Source organism: Talpa occidentalis, unplaced genomic scaffold, assembly GCF_014898055.3.
Source record: "Talpa occidentalis isolate TD23 unplaced genomic scaffold, MPIMG_talOcc4v2.1 talOcc4.14, whole genome shotgun sequence".
Classification (NCBI taxonomy): Eukaryota; Metazoa; Chordata; class Mammalia; order Eulipotyphla; family Talpidae; genus Talpa; species Talpa occidentalis.
In genome coordinates, this window is record NW_023601433.1 from 18,048,128 (window position 1) to 18,067,611 (window position 19,484).

Sequence of the window (19,484 nt, forward strand, 5' to 3'; positions counted from 1 at the left end):
ACGGTGTGGGGAGAGGAACTGACAGTTTCTAAAAGACATGCAGAAGAAGCAAATTAAATAGCGAAATGTGCATTTATTTGAGGCATGTCATTTTATGTTATAATTATAGCATTAGTGCAAGTCAATCCAGAAAAGGTAGGAACCATAGGAAAGAAAAAATAAGGGGGAGAGGTAGAGGGGAGCTATCCGTCATCCTGTCACTGAAAGCAGCCATTGCTAATTGTCTCGTGTCTGTGTAGCCTCCTTACTGTGCTCTACAACGAGGTCATGTTCACTCAGCAGTGAATGAGGTCAGTGAAGAATGCAGGCAAGATGTTAGTCTGTGCCGGGCGAGTGGAGTGATTAAGAATTCTGACATCAAGCCAGAGGGCCAGAGTTTTAAATCCCAGCTCTGCTGTTTAGTATTTCTGGGCTCGCAGCTAGTTGCTTAACTCTTGTGTGTCTGTCAGGTGGGATGGTGACACTGTCTACCTCTCCATCTGCTTGGAGGGTTAAGGAATTAAAATATTGAACTCATTGGAGACTATCTTACAGTATCGCTAATCACTGTTATGTAGGCTGTACAGGCAGTGGAAGTGCCTAGAAGTGTAAGCCACCTTATTTATTATAAGTGCCTAGAAGTATAAGCCACCTATTATAATAGGGAGCAGATATTTAAACAAAGTATAGTTAGATGAATCCTAGGATAGTATATATTGAAGTGACCCAATTCTTGATTAATGTAGGTAAAATGAGTTTAGAGGACAGTTGGCTTTGTCTTAAAATATACTCTAGCTTTCAAGTAAAAGCCTACTCCTTTTATAGCTTGTATCCTTTAAAATTTTTTACTACCTTAATGTGATAAATGACTGAAGTTTCCAAGAAATTAAGCAAAACTGTTGCCTTGATCATTCTGGTATTATCATAAGTGTCAAAATACTTTCCCTGATGCTTTGCATTTTATACCACATTGCCAAAAAGGTAATAGAATCCTTTCTTAGCACTAGCATCTGGCTAATCAAAATAAATCTATCTTCCAGACTTTTTACAAGGGAGTTTGGTTAGCTTTCAGTATAATTAAAGAGTATATTACTTGATGCCTATTAAAAACAGGAAATTGTAAGATGCAACTGTTTTTCATATATAGTGGGGGCAATTTCTTGAACTACAAATAAGAAGAGGCTAAAGGAAGTTTTCCAATACAAAATATCAAGGGCACCTGCATAAGAGCTGAAAGAGATCAAGCTTAAATGCCAACGGTTACGCATTTGTCAAAGTAATCTTTCATTTCTTAACTACAATTCTAGATGTTAACGGGACTTAGTTTGTTCTAAAATGATTCAAATAGATTTTTGCCTGTGTGTTTCTTGGATAATGATGCTGGGAAATGAAGAACCAAATTTTTATTTATGACTATGTTAGTGCTTTTCAATAGGGAAAATTATTCTATTAATGCTAGATAGTTATGAGAAATCCCTTTGTTTTTAGACATTTGAATTGGTGGGGGGAGACATTGATAACTTGAATAAAAGAAGTAAAAGGAGCAGTGTGCTTGATCGGTGTTCTGGGGTGCTGGCACTGTGTCTGCAGAGCCCCATTCTTCTTTGGTGCTTGTCACATACCCAACTGCAGAATGTGGCTGCCAGCTTATCACTTTGCTTTATTCATAATTTATATGGTTAGCAGAAATATAAACTACAGTTGATACTTGAAGTATAGAAGCAGTATGTTTTAGAAATTAAAGGTTCTTTAAAGCTAACATTTATGGGGTGGGAATGACAGAGGTTTCATTTTTATGGGGATTCTATTGATCTTGACTTCATATTATAAACACTGGGTCATGTAATAGATGAATGCACACGTATTTATCATCCACAGGTTTATAAAAACAATTCTTTTTGTTTAGAACATTCGTGGATCAGTTTTATTTACCATGATAAAAATATTTAAATATGGCAGGTTGTTTGCTAGCTAGTGAACTTAAATTTGCTTCTTCCCCAGATTCATGAAAAACTTCACTACTATGAGAAGCAGAATCCTGTGCCCATCCTCCACGGTGCGGTGGCCTTGGCCAATGACGTAAGTAAGCCTTTCTCAGCTCAGAGACACGTTCCCCCAGGCCTGCCCAGAGCAGGTCTCATCCTACCGCAGACAGATGCATTGAGCCTATGAATAAAAACCAGGAAAAGTTGCAAATATTTCCTAAAGTTCTGTCATCACTGAGCTTACGCACGTAGCTACCCTCTTGTTCTGCCTTGGTAAATATGTAATAGAAATTTTAGGCTGTAATTCTATGGGGATAGAGGAGCTGTCAGCTCTTAGTGTTCTGAGAAAGTCACAGACAAGAGGAATGCTTTGGAGAAATAAAGACAAATGAGATGGCTCTATTGCTGACAGTACTAAAAAATGACAGATACTAGTATAGGAATGAGGCATAGGAAATACATGAAAAGGCATGATTGTTTTTAAAATGAATTATAACGCATAGTAATGATTTATGGATATTAGACCTTTCCAAATTACCATCATAACCAAAAAATAAATTTTAGAAGCAGTTGGCATTGATGGAGTAGTTAATTTCCTGTAGCTATAATTTTATTTTATATCTGAGGGAGGGAACTAACTTGCTATTTCTTACTGTTAACTTTCTGACTCGGATGAATTGAGAGCACACCTGGATAAACTATAAAGGACACTTAATTAGACAAGAAATATGTTTGGTGTAGAGGCTGGTTTTTAGTGATATGCTATAGCTTATGTGTAGCTTTTTAATTTTTTACTTTATCATGATAAAAACAAGCTGTAATTCAATTAAGTAAAATATTGGGACCATAAGTAGAATTTAAAAACAGAATGTCTTCAGGTTTAATTTTCTTTGATGTATTTTATATTGTAATTTAGATGCAGTATATATGAAGATACCCCAGTTGTGTTCTTTTTGTTCCCCATTTTCCTTTCCATTTTTATCTAAAGATATGGCAAATTAGAAGGATGTGTAAATACACATATTTTACAAGGAATCTCTACATTATAGAACCAAAGCATTTGAGACAGTGAATAAAGATAGAGATCTAGTTCAACCAGTTAACTGCTGTGGCCACTTGAGAAAGTCATTAAAGTCAGTTTTAAAGCATTAAATGTTGAGGGCCTGGGGAAATAATTGTTTATAAACCAATGTAGTTTAGCCCAATCATATTACAATATTGGTTTTGAAAAAATTAGAGGCTAACATGTAAATATGGTAAAACACAGCATTTTAAAATTCATCAGAGCAATGTATTTAAATCTTCAAAACATTGCTATATATTAAGAGATTAAAGAATGAAAAGAGACTTTAGCATCTTTCTGTAAGTTAAAAATTCTTTCCTTGAAGAAAGTGAGAATATCACCTTTAAGTAGTAAAATCACTCTTGAAATATAATAAAAAATATTTTTTTGGTGTATAATTTATATTGTCCCCTTCTTTTAGAGACAAGTGCTATTCCAGAGATAAGAACAATTATTTTTACTTGGTAGAAACATGAAGGACAAATGGAAATTTTTTTTAAAGTTTTATTTATTTATTTATTTATTTATTTATTTATTTATTTATTTATTTATTTATTTATTTATCTATTTATACAAGCACTGGGTACAGTCAGAAGCGCGGGAGGATGAAAGAATTCACCAGAGCCAGAGCAGGGAGCAGAACAGGCAGAAACAGGCAGAAGGACCGAAGTACACTGCTGAGGGGAGCAGTAGGCCTGGCAGGAGAGGTCTGTGCGCCATGTGGGATACTCGCCCTGCGGCTGGGGATCGAACCAGTGCTGCAGAGGCTGCGGGCAGCTTTGCAGCCCAGCGCTCAACTGCTGTGCCACCGGGGAGGCCCTACAAATGGAAATTTTATGCAATGTTTTCAGGAGGTTTTTAAATGAAAAAAATATTTTTAATTCTAAAGTGCACATTTTATAATTCTAATCTTTTTTCTAATTGAACCTAGTTTTTCATCTTACGAAAATTTTATGATCCCCCTATAGAATTTTTCTCTCTGAATGAAGAACCTGAGCATGTTTGAAGTTCTAATCCTTTCTTTAGCTAGAACCCATGAATGAGAATTTTTGATCATTGTACTAGAATAGAATCTGCATTTTTGGTACTAGAGTAACCTATTATAAATCATTTTCTGATAAATCTGGTTTATATTTAACAGACTTTTTAGTCTATATAGGTAAACATAATAGATATTTCATACCATTTGCTCTGCTAGGGGCATTCTCGTTCTTCCCTACCTCAACTCTAAACAGCAGGCTACTGTGGGTTTTTGGAAACCCTGTAGATTTCACCACCTCATTCAGAAGTTCTTTTTTTCCCCTCTTTTTTCTTTTTCTTTCTTTTTTTTTTTTTACAGTGTCAAAACAAGATCCAGCCCTTTTTATACAAGTGGTCCTTTGTCTGCATGCAAAAGACCGTTTTGTAGGTGAAGTGCTGGGATTTGACCTCATTGCAATAAATCAAAAGGTGATCTGGTTGATAGGATTCCTTGAGTTGTACTCAGCCGAGAGCCTGAGCTGGGATCTGGGCTACGTGTGGCCTCAGAAGAAGAGTTGATGATTGACAGTCTATTTTTCCTCTTTCTGACATCTTAATCACTGGAAAATAGCAAGATAGATTCTCGGTTGTCACAGATGGAGCTACACGAGGCTCTTACTAAACTATATGTCAATGTGATCTCCCTTGCAGTTGGCTGAAGAGCTTCAGAATAAGCCATTAAACAGCGAGATCACAGAGCTGTTGAAACTACTGTCAAAACCCAACGTGAAGGTGAGGACATGTTACATCTATAATAATATCTTCCAAAAGGGCTGCTTTCTGAGATTCTTTTACATGAATTTTGTTTTGAGCATCAATTTTCAGATAAATGCATTGCCAGCTATTGTACTGTACTTTAATAACCTAAATATCTGCATTAAGGGAAACAATTGAGTTTTAGATGATAATGTGACTGATTACAGGGTACTTTAATTGGGAAACTGAATTTCATTTGGCAAATCTAATGTAGCTTTAAGGTCATTTTCCTTTTAAATGAAGTTAAAACTACAGAATATAATGCTGATTAGTGGTTTTGTTTGGGCTCATTTTACTTGGTAAATTAATGATATTCTGAAGTGTTTGACACAATTGTCTGTTTTTCTATAAGATCACTTCAGTATTCTTCTTCATCTGCCTCCCACTTCTTTCTCCCCATTTCTTGTCCCTTTTCCAATTCATGTGTTAGTATATCATACCATTTTACAGGGGCAGAGCAAATTTCCAGTGTAAAATACTGGTGCAATATTGGTAGACAGATTCCAGTTCTTCCCTACCCTTCACCTTCCATGTTTATCACTTATTTTCTGCAAATTGGTTAATTACCAGAAGGCATTTCACAATTTTCCTTCTGTTAATTCTAAGGTCATTAATGTGGTCAATCCTATAACCTGTATATTTTGGGCTCAGTATGGCTGCAAGTTATTTAAAATAGTTTATGGTCATAACTGCATATGAATTGCAGTTATGTAGTGAAAACAATCAGTTATCTTCTATGATTTCTGTTAATCATACATAGAATGTTGAATGAAAATTTCTGCCTAGATGCAAAAGCTGGTTTCTTCCTTCCTTGAAGGATCTCCTTTGATCTTAAACTGATACTGCAAAAATAGACAATATTTAAAATGAAGTAAAAAGATGCATGCATTATACTTCCTGATCCTTTTAGTAAATAGAAGTATATGAATATATCCCTGTAAAGGTCTAGTATATGAGAGTAATTGACTTGTGGTGGTATAGGAAGGAGGTTGGTTGAATTTTAGTTTTAAAAAAACAAGAATCAGATTAAAGAATAGTTGCTTGCTATTAAAGATAAAGTGTGGAAAGATTAAGAGTATAGAGATTTGATAAATAGCCAGAGAACATACTGAAATTTTCTTCATTTAATATTAGATTGGACATGTGAGATTATTAATCAGAGCAAGGAGAGTTTTAGAAACTGAAGAAGACTGTATCAAACAAAACCACCAGCACCAATATGATTTTAGTATTCTAGTCAAAGGTGTTTGAAATGGAATAGCTAATCATAAATAGACTATACTGGATAGAAACTGGTACTTGACTTGAGTGGGAGATGTGATTTTTGGTGGTGTGATGAAGCACCATTGGATAACATGATATACTTGAATATCTAAACTTTATTGTGGCAAATATTTCAGATAAAAATTTTATTTGTCATATTTGTATAGTGGTGTGGCCAAAAAAATGGTTGCGCAGACAACATGAAAGTTGTGTGTGCAGGAATGTGTGTTGGAAGGAGGTAGGATTCTAGAGGGCGTGATGTTGTAGTTGGCAGTGCTAAGTTCTAGTTACTTTCTTCCATCTTTTGACCTAATATTTAACATTACTTTCCTGGAAATCATTGTACTAACCACCATTATTTTGAATTTCATGTTTATGGGGAATTACTTCATGAAGTACAGTCCTAAAACAAGTTTTAGCCATTTTCAGGAAATGAGCAACCATTCCTTTTTGTGCTGGGAATAAACTAAAATAATCTGCCTATTTTTTTTTTTAAAGCAGCAGCAAGCTACTATAGACTATAACATGCATTCATAATTATTAGTTGAAGTATTAGTATATGAAATGTTATTCTGGGGTATAAATTTGCATATTGTTTTTCGTGGGTAAGGGAAGGAATTATTTACCTTTCAAAGATTGCTTTTTTGAAAAAGTATTGTTCGGGTTGCATTGATTTACAGCATTGTATGGTTCAGAGGTATAGATCACATCTCTTCAGGTTTTTGTTAACATACCACACCCACCTTCAAGGCACCCATAGTCCACCATAGTCCACTGGTTACCCGCCCCCCACAACCCGCTCTCCACCCTCCTCCTCCCCTTCTGTTAGCATCAGTCCTATAATTAGGATTCTAGGGTTATTGGCTTAGTTTTGTCTGACTGGTTGTTTTGTTTCTCTATATTCCCCATATAAGTGAAACCATGCAACATTTGTATTTCTCCTTCTGGCTTATTTTCCTTAGCATTTTCCCCTCCATTTGCAGCCATAGTGTTACAAATGGTCAAAGTTCATCCTTTCTTCTAGCTGAGCAGTGTTCTATTGTGTGTATACACCACACATTTTTAAACCAGTCATCTGTCCTTGAGTGCTTCGGTTACTTCCATAACTTGGCTATTGTAAATAGCACTACAGTGAATGTAGGAGTGCCCTTTATATTAGTATAACCCTTTATATTAGTATTTTTGCATTCTTTGGATAGATACTTAGGAATGGAATTGTTGATCATGTGGCAGATAATTTTTTTAATTGAGGTTATATTGGTTGACAATACTGTTTATGATTTAGGGGAGTAGGTTCACACCTACTATCATATGATAATCACCATACCACACCTACCATCTGTGTTTTCTTATCTCCTTACTATGTCTTTCAGCCCCCTTACTCCTTTATTGCCACCCCCACCTTCTCCTCTGATAGCTTCAATTCTACTGTCATATCTTTAGAGTTTGTTTTTGTTTAGTTTTGTCAGTTCCTCTTTTGTTTTTCTATATTCCACATACGAATTAAATCATATAGTATTTTCCTTTCTCCTTCTAACTTATTTTACTTAGCAGAATCCTGTTCAGCTCCTTCTATGTTGTCAAGAATGACAAGATTTCTTTTTTTTTTTATAGCTGTATAGTATCCCATCTTCTTAATCTGTTGTTAGGCAGATAACTTGGTTATCTATAAACTTGGTTACTATCTAATAACTTGGTTACTATAAACAGTGCTGTAATGAATATAGGAGATCAATTTTTCATTTAACAAACCGCCATACTGTTTTCCATAAGGGCTGGACCAATCTACATTTCCGTAAACAGTGTACAAGGGCTTCTTTTTCTCCACACCCTTGCCAGCACTTGTTTCTGGTTTTTTTCAGATGAAACATTCTCACGGGTGTGAGGTGGTATCTCATTGTAGTTTTGATTTGAATTTCTCCAAATATAAGTGATGATGAGCATTTTTTCAGATGCCTATTCTGTTTGTTTTCTTTAGGGAAGTGTCTGTTTAGCTTTTCTGTCCATTTTTTGATTTGGTTGTTTCCTTTTTGTTGAGTTGTATGAGTTATTTGTAGATCTTGTATATCAGGCCTTGTAAGATGTATGTTGTGTAAATATTTCTCTCATTTAGTAGGGTGACTTTATTTTACTGACAGCTTCATTCACTGTACAGAGGCATTTTAGATGTAATCCCATTTGTGTATATACACTTTTTTTTCTCATGCCATTGGAGACAAATCCTTGATCACTGAAGACAATGTTGTGAAATGTTTTGCCTATATTTTCTTCTGTGTATTTTATGGTTTCGGGTCTAATTCAAAATCAAAATCTTTTTTAATTTTTGTATATGGTATGAGATAATGGTCTACTGTTCTTTTGCATGTGGCTGTACAGATTTCTGAGCATCATTTGTTGAAGAGACTTTCCTTTCTCCATTGTATACTTTTGATTTCCTATGTCATAGGTTAGCTGTCATATAAATGTGGGTTTCATTCTGGACTCTATTCTATTTCATTGGTCTGTGTGTGTGTTTTTATTTCAGTCTCATACTGTATTGATTATTGTTGCTTTGTAGTAGAGTTTGAAGTCTGGGAGTGTGAAAACTCCATTCCTCTTCTTTCTTGTGAGTGTTGCTTTGACTATCCAGGTTCTTTTGTATTTCCATATGAATTTTACTAGGGTTCTGTTTCTTTGAAGAGTGCCATTGAAACTTTGACAGGATTACAATGAATCTGTATATTGCTTTGGGTAAGTTGGCAATTTCAACAATATTAATTGTTCTAATCTATGAGCAGCATGGAGTATCTTTCATTACTTTGTGTCTACCTCTATTTGTTCTATAGTACCTGTTGTTTTCTTTGTATAGGTCCTTTACCTGCTTTATTAAGTTTACTCTTAGGAATTTAATTTTTTATTGGATGTAATTGTAAATTGCAAATGGTATTGTTTTCTTGCATTGTTTCTCTTCTAACTTGTTTGTATATAAGTCAAGTGTTTTTTACATTTTGATTTTGTAACCTACTTTACTGATATATTGTTTCAAGTCATTTTTGAGTGTTACCTTTAGGGTTCTATATTTACTTTCATGTCATCTGCAAATCATGATAGTTTTAGTTTTTTCCCCATTTTGGATTCCTTTTATATCTTTCTCTTGCCTAATTGTTCTACTGAGGACTTCTAATACTATGTTGAATAGTAGTGGTGAAAGTAGACATCCTTATCTTGTACCAGATCTTAGACAAAAAACTTTCAGTTTCTCAAATATGATCTTAGCTATGGGTTTGTGATGTATGGCCTTTATTATTCCTTTTATCCTTGTTTTTGAGAGTTTTTATCATAAATGGGTGTTTAGTCCTGTAAAGTGTTTGCTCTCATTTATTGACATGGTCATGATTTTTATCATTCTTTTTTTGATTTGATGAATTACATTGATTCATTTTTGACTGTTCAAACATCCTCATTACCCTGGAATAAATCCCAGTTGATATGATGCATTAATCTTTTAATGTGTTCTTAAATTCAGTTTGACGTTATTTTGTGGAGAATTTTTACATCTCTGTTCATCAGAGATATTGATATATAGTTTTCACTTTTTATGATATTCCTGTCTGCTTTTGGTATCAGAGTAATGCTGGATTAATAATGTATTTGGAAGCATTCCCTCTTCCTTGGTATTTTGGAAGAATTTGAGAAAGGTTGCTATTAGTTCACCTTTGAAGGTTTGGTAGAACTCACTAGAAACCATCTGGTCCAGAGCTGTCTTTTTTTTTTGTCTTTTTTTTTTTTCTGGGAGACTTGATTACTCTTTCAATTTCCTTGCTTGTGTTTCTAATAGTTTCTCCATTTCTTTTGTATTATTCAACTTGCTGGCATACACATTTTCATAGTAGTCTCTTATGATCCTCTATTTCTGAAATGTCTGTTGTAGCTTCTCCTCTTTCATTTCTGATTCTGCTTATTTGAGTTTTCTCCCTTATTTTTTTAAAGGTTTATTTATTTATGCATACAAGAATGGGGGTACAGGCCAGGGGTGCGGGGGGGATGAGAGGATTCACCTGAGACAGAGGGGAACAAAACAGGCAGATTGACTGAAATACACTGCTGAGGGGAGCAGCGGGCGAGACAGGAGAGGTCTGCTGTGCCATGTGGGTTGCTCCCTGGCCAGGGATCGAACTCATGCTGCAGTGGCTGCAGTTAGCGTCATAGGTTGCATCTTAACCCCTTGCGCCACCAGGGAGGTCCCTGTCCCTTATTTTCTTTGTGAACTATCAATAGTTGGATATTTGTCTACTTTCTTTGTTGTTCAGAGAAGCAGCTTTAGGTTTCATTGATTTTTTTGAATATTTTTGAAATTTCTACTTTATTATTTCTGCTCTAATTTTTAGGATTTCCTTCTGTATACTGGTTTTTTTGCTTTGTTTGTTCATCTTTACCTAGTATTTTTTTTTAAAGATTTTTTTTTTTTATTTATGCATACAAGAACTGGGTTCCAGGCTGGAGGTATGGAAGGTGAGAGGATTCACCAGAGACAGCAGGGAGCAGAACAGGCAGAAATACACTGCTGAAGAAAGCAGCGGGTGAGGCAGGAGAGGTCTGATGTGCCTTGTGGGTTAGCTCTCTGGCCAGGGATTAAACTCATGCTGCTGGGCCTCCCCTGGTGGTGCAGTGGTTGAGCGCTGGGCTTCAAAGCTGCCCGCAGTCTCTGCAGTGCCACTTCCATCCCCGGCTGCTGGCGAGGGTCCCACATGTCGCTCAGACCTCTCCTGTCTCGCCTGCTGCTCCCCTCAGTAGTGTATTTCGTCAGTCTGCCTGTTCTGTTTCCTGCTCTGGCTCTGGTGAATTCTCTTACCCTCCCACACTTCTGACTGTACCCAGTGCTTGTATAAATGAATAAATAAAATCTTTAAAAAAAAACAAAAAACAAAACCTCATGCTGCAGTGGCTGGCGATATAACTTGATAGTCCTGAGACTAATCCTTGCACCATCAGGGAGACCACTTTACCTAGTTTTGTAAGGTGTAATATTAGATTATTTCAGCTCTTTCTGTTTTTTTTTTTAAGTATTTATTTATTTATACAAGAACTGGGGTACAGGCCAGAGGCACAGGAGGGTGAGAAGATTCACCAGAGACACAGCAGGGAGCAGAACAGGCAGACTCACTGAAACACCCTGCTGAGGGGAGCAGTGGGCAAGACAGGAGAGGTCTGCCTCGCCATGTGGGTAGCTCCCTGGCTGGCTGGGAATCAAACTCATGCTGCAGAGGCTGCAGACAGTTTCACAGTGCTGTGCTCAACCCACTGCGCCACTGGGGAGGCCCTCTTTCTGTTTTTTGATGTGAGTACAAGTACAACATAATTTCCACATCATACTGCTTTTGCTCCATTCCATAGTTTCTGGTAGCTGTAATTTTCATTTTCATTTGTCTTTTGGTACTTTTTTTTTTTTTATACAAGCACTGGGTACAGTCAGAATTGTGGGAGGGTGAGAGAATTCACCAGAGCCAGAGTGGGGAACAGAACAGGCAGACTGACAAAGTACACTGCTGAGGGGAGCAGCGGGCGCGGCAGGAGAGGTCTGCATGCCATGTGGGACCCTCCTTGCCATTGGCCGGGGATCGAACCAGTGCTGCAAAGGCTATGGGCAGCTTTGCAGCCAGCGCTCAACTGCTGCGCCACCAGGGGAGACCTCTGTCTTTTGGTATTTTTTAAAATCTTTGTTGATTTTCTCAAAGACCCAATAGTCTTTCAGTAGTATGTTCAGTAGTATGAACTTTTTCACACTTGTTTTGTTGTCCAACATGTGATCTGTTCTGATAAATGTTCCATGTGTACTTGAGAAGACTGTGTACTCAGCTTTTTGGGGTGTACTGCCCTGCAAATGTCTATGAACTCCATGAGGTCTAATTTGTTTAAAGTTACTGTTTCCTTATTGACTTTTTTCTTTTAAAGGTTTTTTAAATTTTATATATATATATATATATATTATATTTTTCATTTTTGTACAATGTGTGCTTTCTCCTCTCAGGGTATAGTCCCTGTAAAATGCCCACTGCCAATTCACCTGTGAACCATCACTCTAGTTCCTTGTGCTCTTCCTACCCTTGTTTTGATCCTTCTCTCTCCTCCTCCCCTGCAGAATGTCTCTGACTTATTGTTACCTATTGATTTTAATTTTTAATTTATAATAATTACTTTTTTTCCCCTGATCCCTTATTTGGTTCCCTTATATTCCCCCTATAAGTGAAACCATCTGATATTTTTCTTTCTGGCTTATTTTACTAAACACAATCCCTTCCAGCTCCATCCATGTTGCTGTTAATGGCATGAGTTTTTCTTTTTTGATAGCTGAGTAATATTCCATTGTGTATATGTACCACAGCTTCTTGATCCAGTCATCTATTTTTGGTCATTTGGGTTGTTTCCATAGCTTGCCTATTGTAAAAAGTGCTTCAGTAAACATAGGGGTACAGGTGCCCTTTTGAATTAATGTTTTTGTATCCTTTGAGTATATTGCTAGGAGTGAAATTGCTGGATTGTAGGGAAGCTCCATTTTTTGTAGTTTGAGGAACCTTCACACAGCTTGATCCATTCCTAGCAAAAGTAAGGTGTTGAAGTCTCCAATACTGTTATGTTGCTGCCAATGTCTGTTTTTAGATTTGATGTGGCTGCATTAAAAATTTTGATGCTCATTTGTTTTGTGTCTGTGTGTGTGTGTGTAGACACATATATACACGTACATATATATGTGTGTATATACATATACATACACATACACATATACATATATATTCATTCATGAATGTTATGTCTTCCTGATGTATTGTTCCCTTAATTATCAAATAATGTCCATCTCTGTCTCTTGTTACCTTTTAACTGGAATTCTATTTTATCTGATGTAACTATGACTGTTCCTGCTTTTTGGGGGTCCTATTTGCCTGTAGGATTGTTTTCCAATCATTTCCCTTGAGCCTGTGTTTATCCATGGAGATCAGATGTCTATCCAGGAGACAACAGAAAGTTTATCCTTTTACATCCTGCAACTTCCTTATTTTCTTATTTAAAGCTTCATTTTCTATTTTTGTCCAGTAATTTTATTTCATATCACTTGTTTCTCTGACTTTTCTTTAATCTATGATGAGTAGTCTGTATCACCTTGACTTGCTTTTTTGCATTTTATTCCATCTCTTTGAATTTCTTTATGATGGCAGTTTTTGAACTCTTAATAGGAAGATAAAATCTTCCTTATCTTTTGGTTGGGTTCTAGACAGTTGTTCTCTCTTTGTGCTGTCATATTTACATGAGGTCTGAAATTGCCATGTGTTGTCTATTTTTGTCTACCCATTTTGATTTTTAAGATCTTAGAGATTTGAGCCACCTACCTTTCCAGCTGGTGGTGCTGTTGCTTTTATATAATTTTGGATGTTGACCTTTCTGGGCTTTCTGTAGGTTTGAAACCTGATCATATAGCTGCTGAGTTGTGGATTGTGGGAGGCACTTAGTGGGTTTAGGTTCTGGTTTGAATGCTCTGGGTGAGGGGCAGGCTTGCATTTGTGGCACTACTAATACCCTTCCCCTGTGGGGTTCTAGACTGGACTCTGCTGTCTCTCTTCATTATCAGTGAGCATCAAAAGGTCAACCCTAAAGCATGAGGGAGAGGGAGTGAAGCCCAGGGCAAGTCCATGTTCCTTTCACTGGGGAACTAGCCTGCTGGGAGCACCGCAGCTCCACTGCACATATTTCCCTTCATTCATGGGTATCTATGTCCACTCTCTGGCATGATATGTGCAGCAACCTTTTGCTCCCACCTACAGCCTCTATGCATCTCTCTTCACCCACCTCTGAATTATTGAAGCATGAATCTCCTCCATGTCACTTCTGGTATAGTCTGCCTCCTCTCCAATATCCAAGAGATACTCTTTAACAATAGTCACACCTGAGAAATGTCAAAGTGTAAAGATTACACCAATTTTTACAACTTTGTGTTGACAATCAGTATCCACATGAAAGAAAATTGTTATTCTAATAATGTCTACAAAATCCAGTCTTATCATCCAAATCTAAAAGTCTATGAAAAATTAAAAAGAATAACAAAATCATATAGTAAGGAAAGGGAAATGGTAGTGAGTAGCAAAAGTCTATTAATAGAATATGAAGGCATCTTGCAGTGATGTTGGCAGTATTTAGGGACACTGAGGAGCTGTTGATCTCTACAGAGACTTGTTTTTAGGGAAGCAAAGACAGTCATTAATAAATGAGGAGCACTCCTAGGGATCACATTGCCACATTAAAGGTAGCTTAACCTTTGTGAGTCATCATTCTATTGCTCATTTTTGATAAAACATAGAAGTGACATCACCTCTAGAATATGATGTTATAATTTAGGAGGTCAGGGAAAATTTGGTAGATTTTTAAAAGGCAATAAACCAAAAAGATTTGTTGTAGTTTTTCGGCTTTTGAAAACATTCATTTATCAGAAATTACTCATTGCCTGAGCATGCAGAATGGACGAGACTTCATTAAAGCATGCTAAGGGAAAAGTTAAGCTTCCTTCTGAGGGGATAAATCAGTGTTACTCATCCTTATGAACTGAACACTTAATTTTGTGGCTCTGACAGATACTTACAACATAGAATTACTCCAGGGGGTTCAAGTCAGTGAAGGGCTCATGAACCTGATGAGTTACAGGCTTAGTGTTCAATTTCCTACAGATTTTCTGAGCAACAGGTAAACCCATCAGTTGTGATTGGAGGTTATCACTATTGGAAGCAATTTTATTTTACGTTGTTTCCTTTTTGAAAAGAAAATCTGTTTATTGAACAGCAAAGTCACAATTGCCAAAACAGGAAAGTGGAATACAAAGTTACTTTTAGTTGTCTAAAATTAAAATGTTGCTAACCAAAAATACTTGTAAAGCAGAGCTGTTAAGAATGATAACCTTGGGCCTCCCCCGTGGTGTAGCAGTTGAGCCCTGGGTTGCAAAGCTGCCCGCCGCCTCAGCTGTGTTGGTTTGATCCCCCGTGCTCCCTGGCCACCAGAGGAGGGTCCTGCATGGGTTGCAGACCTCTCCTGCCACCCACTGCTCCCTTCAGCAGTATACTTCGGTCGTTCTGCCTGCTCTGCTCCCCGCTCTGGCTCTGGTGAATTCTCTCACTCTCCCGCGCTTCTGACTGTACCCAGTGCTTGTATAAATAAATAAACAAATCTTAAAACAAAGAAAAGAAAAAAAGAATGATAACCTTGATATCTATAAATCTTACAAGTGTATTTTGGAATCCAAACATGGGAATGAGTACAAAGTTAAGGAGGGAAAATACATAGCTGGTCTTATTAATACTACCTATCAATTATAATAATCAGTTACCATAAGTATGCAGATTGTGGAACACATCTGGTATTCTTCATACCTCCATATCAATCCATATTCCCATCTGCTGTTATGACCGCTTTCTGAAAGACTTCTTAAAATACTTTTTTTTTCTAATCCAAGTCAGCTGGTAATAAACCCTTACAGCTTTTGTATGTCTTTAATAATACAAAGCTTCATGTGGAGATTTCTGGGCCTACTAAACATAGAGCTTCCATGTAATCCAGCAATTCCACTCCTAGGTATTTACCCAAAGGACACAGAAACATCAATTCCAAAGAGCACCTGCACCCCTATGTTTATAGCAGCACTGTTTACAATAGCTAAGCTTTGGAAACAACTCAAATGCCCCAAAATAGATGACTGGATCAAGAAGATGTGGTACATATACACCATGGAATATTACTCAGCATTCAAAAAAGATAAACACATGCAATTTGTAGCAACATGGATGGCGCTGGAAGGGATCATGCTCAGAGAAATAAGCCAGAAAGAAAAAGAAAAATACCGGATGGTCTCACTCATAGCAGGAATCTAGAAAACTTAAATAAGGGACCAGGAAAATGAGTAACTATAAGAAAGTGAAAATCAAAATCAACAAACAACTATGAACCAGAGACACTCTAAGGGGGTAGGGGTGGGGAGGGGAGGGATTGGGGTCAAAATAAGGGGGCTGCAATTGTATGGGGAATATTAAAATAAAATTTATTTTAAATAAATAAATAAATTTAATAAATAAAAAAAACCCAAAAAACAAAACAAACAAAAAATACACAGCTTCACTATCCCTTCATTTCTAAAAGGTATTTTTTACCTAGGCATACAATTTTAGGTTGACAGAATATTAAAGGTGTTGCTCTCTTTTCTTGTGGCTCTGTTGTCTTATAGAAACATGGCTTCTAAATGGAAAGTGTTGTTATTTTACCTTTTTTAAAATAGGTGCTTTTTTGTTTGGATGATTTAAAATTTTTCTTTTTCATTGGAAATACAAATCATTGAAGCTAAAAGAACACTTGGTTATCCAACTGTAATGAGACTGACACCAAGACAATAGTCATGAAAATACCAAAAGTTTAAAACAAAGAATGTTGAATGTATCTTCCTGTTCATGTGAAAACACTAATTTGAAGGGATATATGCACTGCAGCCCTGTTTATAATAGCGAAGTTGAAAGTAATCAAGTTATGGAACTAACCTAAATGCCCAAAACTTATCAGCGAATTAAGAAGACGAGGAATGGAATGGAATGAGATACCATTTAGCTATACAAAAAAAAACAAAAATGAATTCTTGCCATTTGCTAGAACATGGATGGACCTGCAGAGAATTATGTTAGGTGCAGTATGTCAGAATGAGAAAGACAGATACTGGATGGTCTCTTTCATATATGCAATATAGAGAAACAAAACCGAGTGACAGACAAACCAAATGAGTACAAGCCCTAAAAATCTGACTGTAGAATTGAGGCCATAGGAGGGGCAGGAGTTACTGCCATTAACAATGGGAAGTGGCCCCATGGATATGCTGAAGGATTAGGAGTGCTTTGATGATGGGTGTGGTGTGGTAAGCTATCTCTGAGAGGTGTGTGAACCTATAATTCTGAATCACATACAGTGTTGTAAACCAATGTTACCTCAGGTTAAAAAAAAAATGCAAAAAAGAAAGGTAATTGTCTCTGCTAATGTTAAAATTCTTATAACCCATGACCTAGTCATTTTAATCTTAAATATAGGTATTCAAAATGGATATATAGGTACATCAAGAGAAGTGAAATATTTATAGCACCATTACTGATGATAGCCAAGAGCTGAAAGCTTAGTAAAGACTACTCGAAGATATGGGTAAAGAAACTGAAATAATCCAATGCTGGAATACACATTACTATGAAAAATGCGTGACTGCTGCTACCAGTTATGGCACAAATGAATCTCACTAACTTAACGTCAGGGAATTAGTGAACATGTGCTTATAATTCTATTCATGTGATTTTCAAATAGAGGTAAACTATCACCTTGGCAGGTGAGAGAGAAGTTGCATACTTTTGGGGTTCTGGGGTTTTGTTAACGCAGTATATATTTTTAGCCATGTTTACATGGATATATTATTTTTAACTGAAGTATTTTTTTTGTACTTGTGTTAGGTAAATTATTTTTTAAATTTATTTTTATATTTATCTTTTATGCCATTGTATAGTCCCCATAAAATTCCCACCACCAATTCACCCATGAATCATCACCACAGTCCTTGCAGAATGTCTTTGATTTATGGTTGTGTGCTAATTTTGTTTTTTTTTTGTTGTTGTTTTTCCTGATCCCTTATTTGGTTCCCCTATATTCCGCCTATCCATTTGATATTTTTTTTTTCCTTCTGGTTTATTTCTCTGAGCATGATCCCTGCGAGCTCCATCCAAGTTGCTGCATATGGCATAAGTTTATCTTTTTTTGATTGCTGAATAGCTTTCCATTGTGTATATATACCACATCTTAACTGAAGTATTTTTTTTATACAATGTGTAATTTTAAGGTACACAACATGTTAATTTGATACATTTGCATATTGTAATAAGATCACCATTGTAATGTTACAGCACTCCTATCATGTTACAAAATTATTTTTTTTAATGGTTTGAATAATAAGTTAAAGTCTCAGCATATTTGAGAATTATAATTCAATATTGCCTATATTCATTATACTGTGCATTAGATCTCTAGGTCTCATTTACTGCTCATTGCAGGGAGTATTCTGTTTTGCAGAGTCATCATGCTGTACTTTTATGAATTGTTTTTCTCTACATATATGTGAGATAGGGAAAGGATTTGATTTTTAATATAGACATCATTTCTTTCTCGTCTTAGAGCTTCTGTTTCAGTGGATAACACCTGTTAAACATAAAAGCATAAAGTGCATAGATGGTTATATGTTGTGAACATATATAAAGACAAAGAAGGAGGTATTATGAAATCAAATAACTGTGGGATTTACCTTTATATTGGCTATTTTGGCCAGGTCTCTATATGAGAAAGAGTAGTTTTCGCTGAGTGATGAGGAGAGTAGTAAAGGTTTTAGAGGCATGTGAGATGTTTAGGATATGTAGAAGAGTTTGATCTTCATCCAAGGCCAGTGAACAGCTTTACAGGAGATATTGGTAGGCTAATTAGGTGATAAAATTCTAAAGTAATCACTGTGTCTATATTGTGAATCATAAGTTTGAAAATGGACCAATGGCGGACACAGTGGCACCATTTGGAAGCTGTTGTGATGCTCCAGGCAAAACATGATGACATAAATGATCTAACAAATTTTTATGTGAACAGTGTTCTGCTGCTCTGTCTTGTGACTGTAGGATGACAGTAGCCATAGACAATACATAAATGAAAGAGCAAGTCTGTGTCACAGTAAAACCTCACTTACAAAAAGCAGGTGGCTGAGTTCAGCAGCCCTTCATCAAGGTACAGAATTTAAAGGTATCTTTTGTAGATTTACCAGGCCAGGTATTGGCTGTTGGGAGTATATGTGAGAAGAGAAACTTCAAGGATATCTCCAGGTTTCTTGCTTGTGTGACTCTTGGGTCACGACGTCACTGAGGAGGGAACGGTTAGTTGAAAGTCTGCAGCTTGCTTGCTGCATGTCAGGGTGCCCATGTTTTCCTTATTTTTGGTCCCTAAGACCAGTATGACCATGTTTTGTGGTGTTTTACCACCAAATCAGTCATGACTAGAAATTCTTTTATTACTTCATACAGGTTAGTCATCTATTGTATTGCACACAAAATTTAGAAATGAGAAAAAAGAATGAAAGTTGTGTGGATTGTGTAACCTGTGTGGTATTCTCAGACTGTCACCTTGGCCTTGCACTATGGTCTCATTCCTCCCTCTCAAAGGTAACACATACCCTTCCTGTTCCCACCCCTAACACAGACAGAGACACACCTGCCCACAACAGCCATCCTCCTAAGGATGGACCAGAGAATATAAGGTTAGAGGACATTGTATGCTGACTCCTGTCATACGTTAATGGCACTGGGGCTTGGGGTGGCAGCCAAATAGAGTGTCCTATTGTTCTGCACACTCCC

At 36.6% G+C, this 19,484-nt stretch overlaps 1 protein-coding gene across 3 annotated transcripts in view; it reads left to right on the forward strand.

Annotated features, from left to right (window-relative positions):
• The window catches only part of MPP7 (MAGUK p55 scaffold protein 7), a 164,791-nt gene that overhangs the window by 88,975 nt on the left and 56,332 nt on the right, over positions 1-19,484 (forward strand). For all 3 annotated transcript variants that reach the window (XM_054694815.1, XM_037510158.2, XM_054694816.1), the window contains 2 exons: positions 1,981-2,058; positions 4,699-4,779. In XM_054694815.1, the coding sequence (XP_054550790.1) occupies positions 1,981-2,058; positions 4,699-4,779 (159 nt within the window). The remainder of the gene's footprint in view (positions 1-1,980; positions 2,059-4,698; positions 4,780-19,484) is intronic.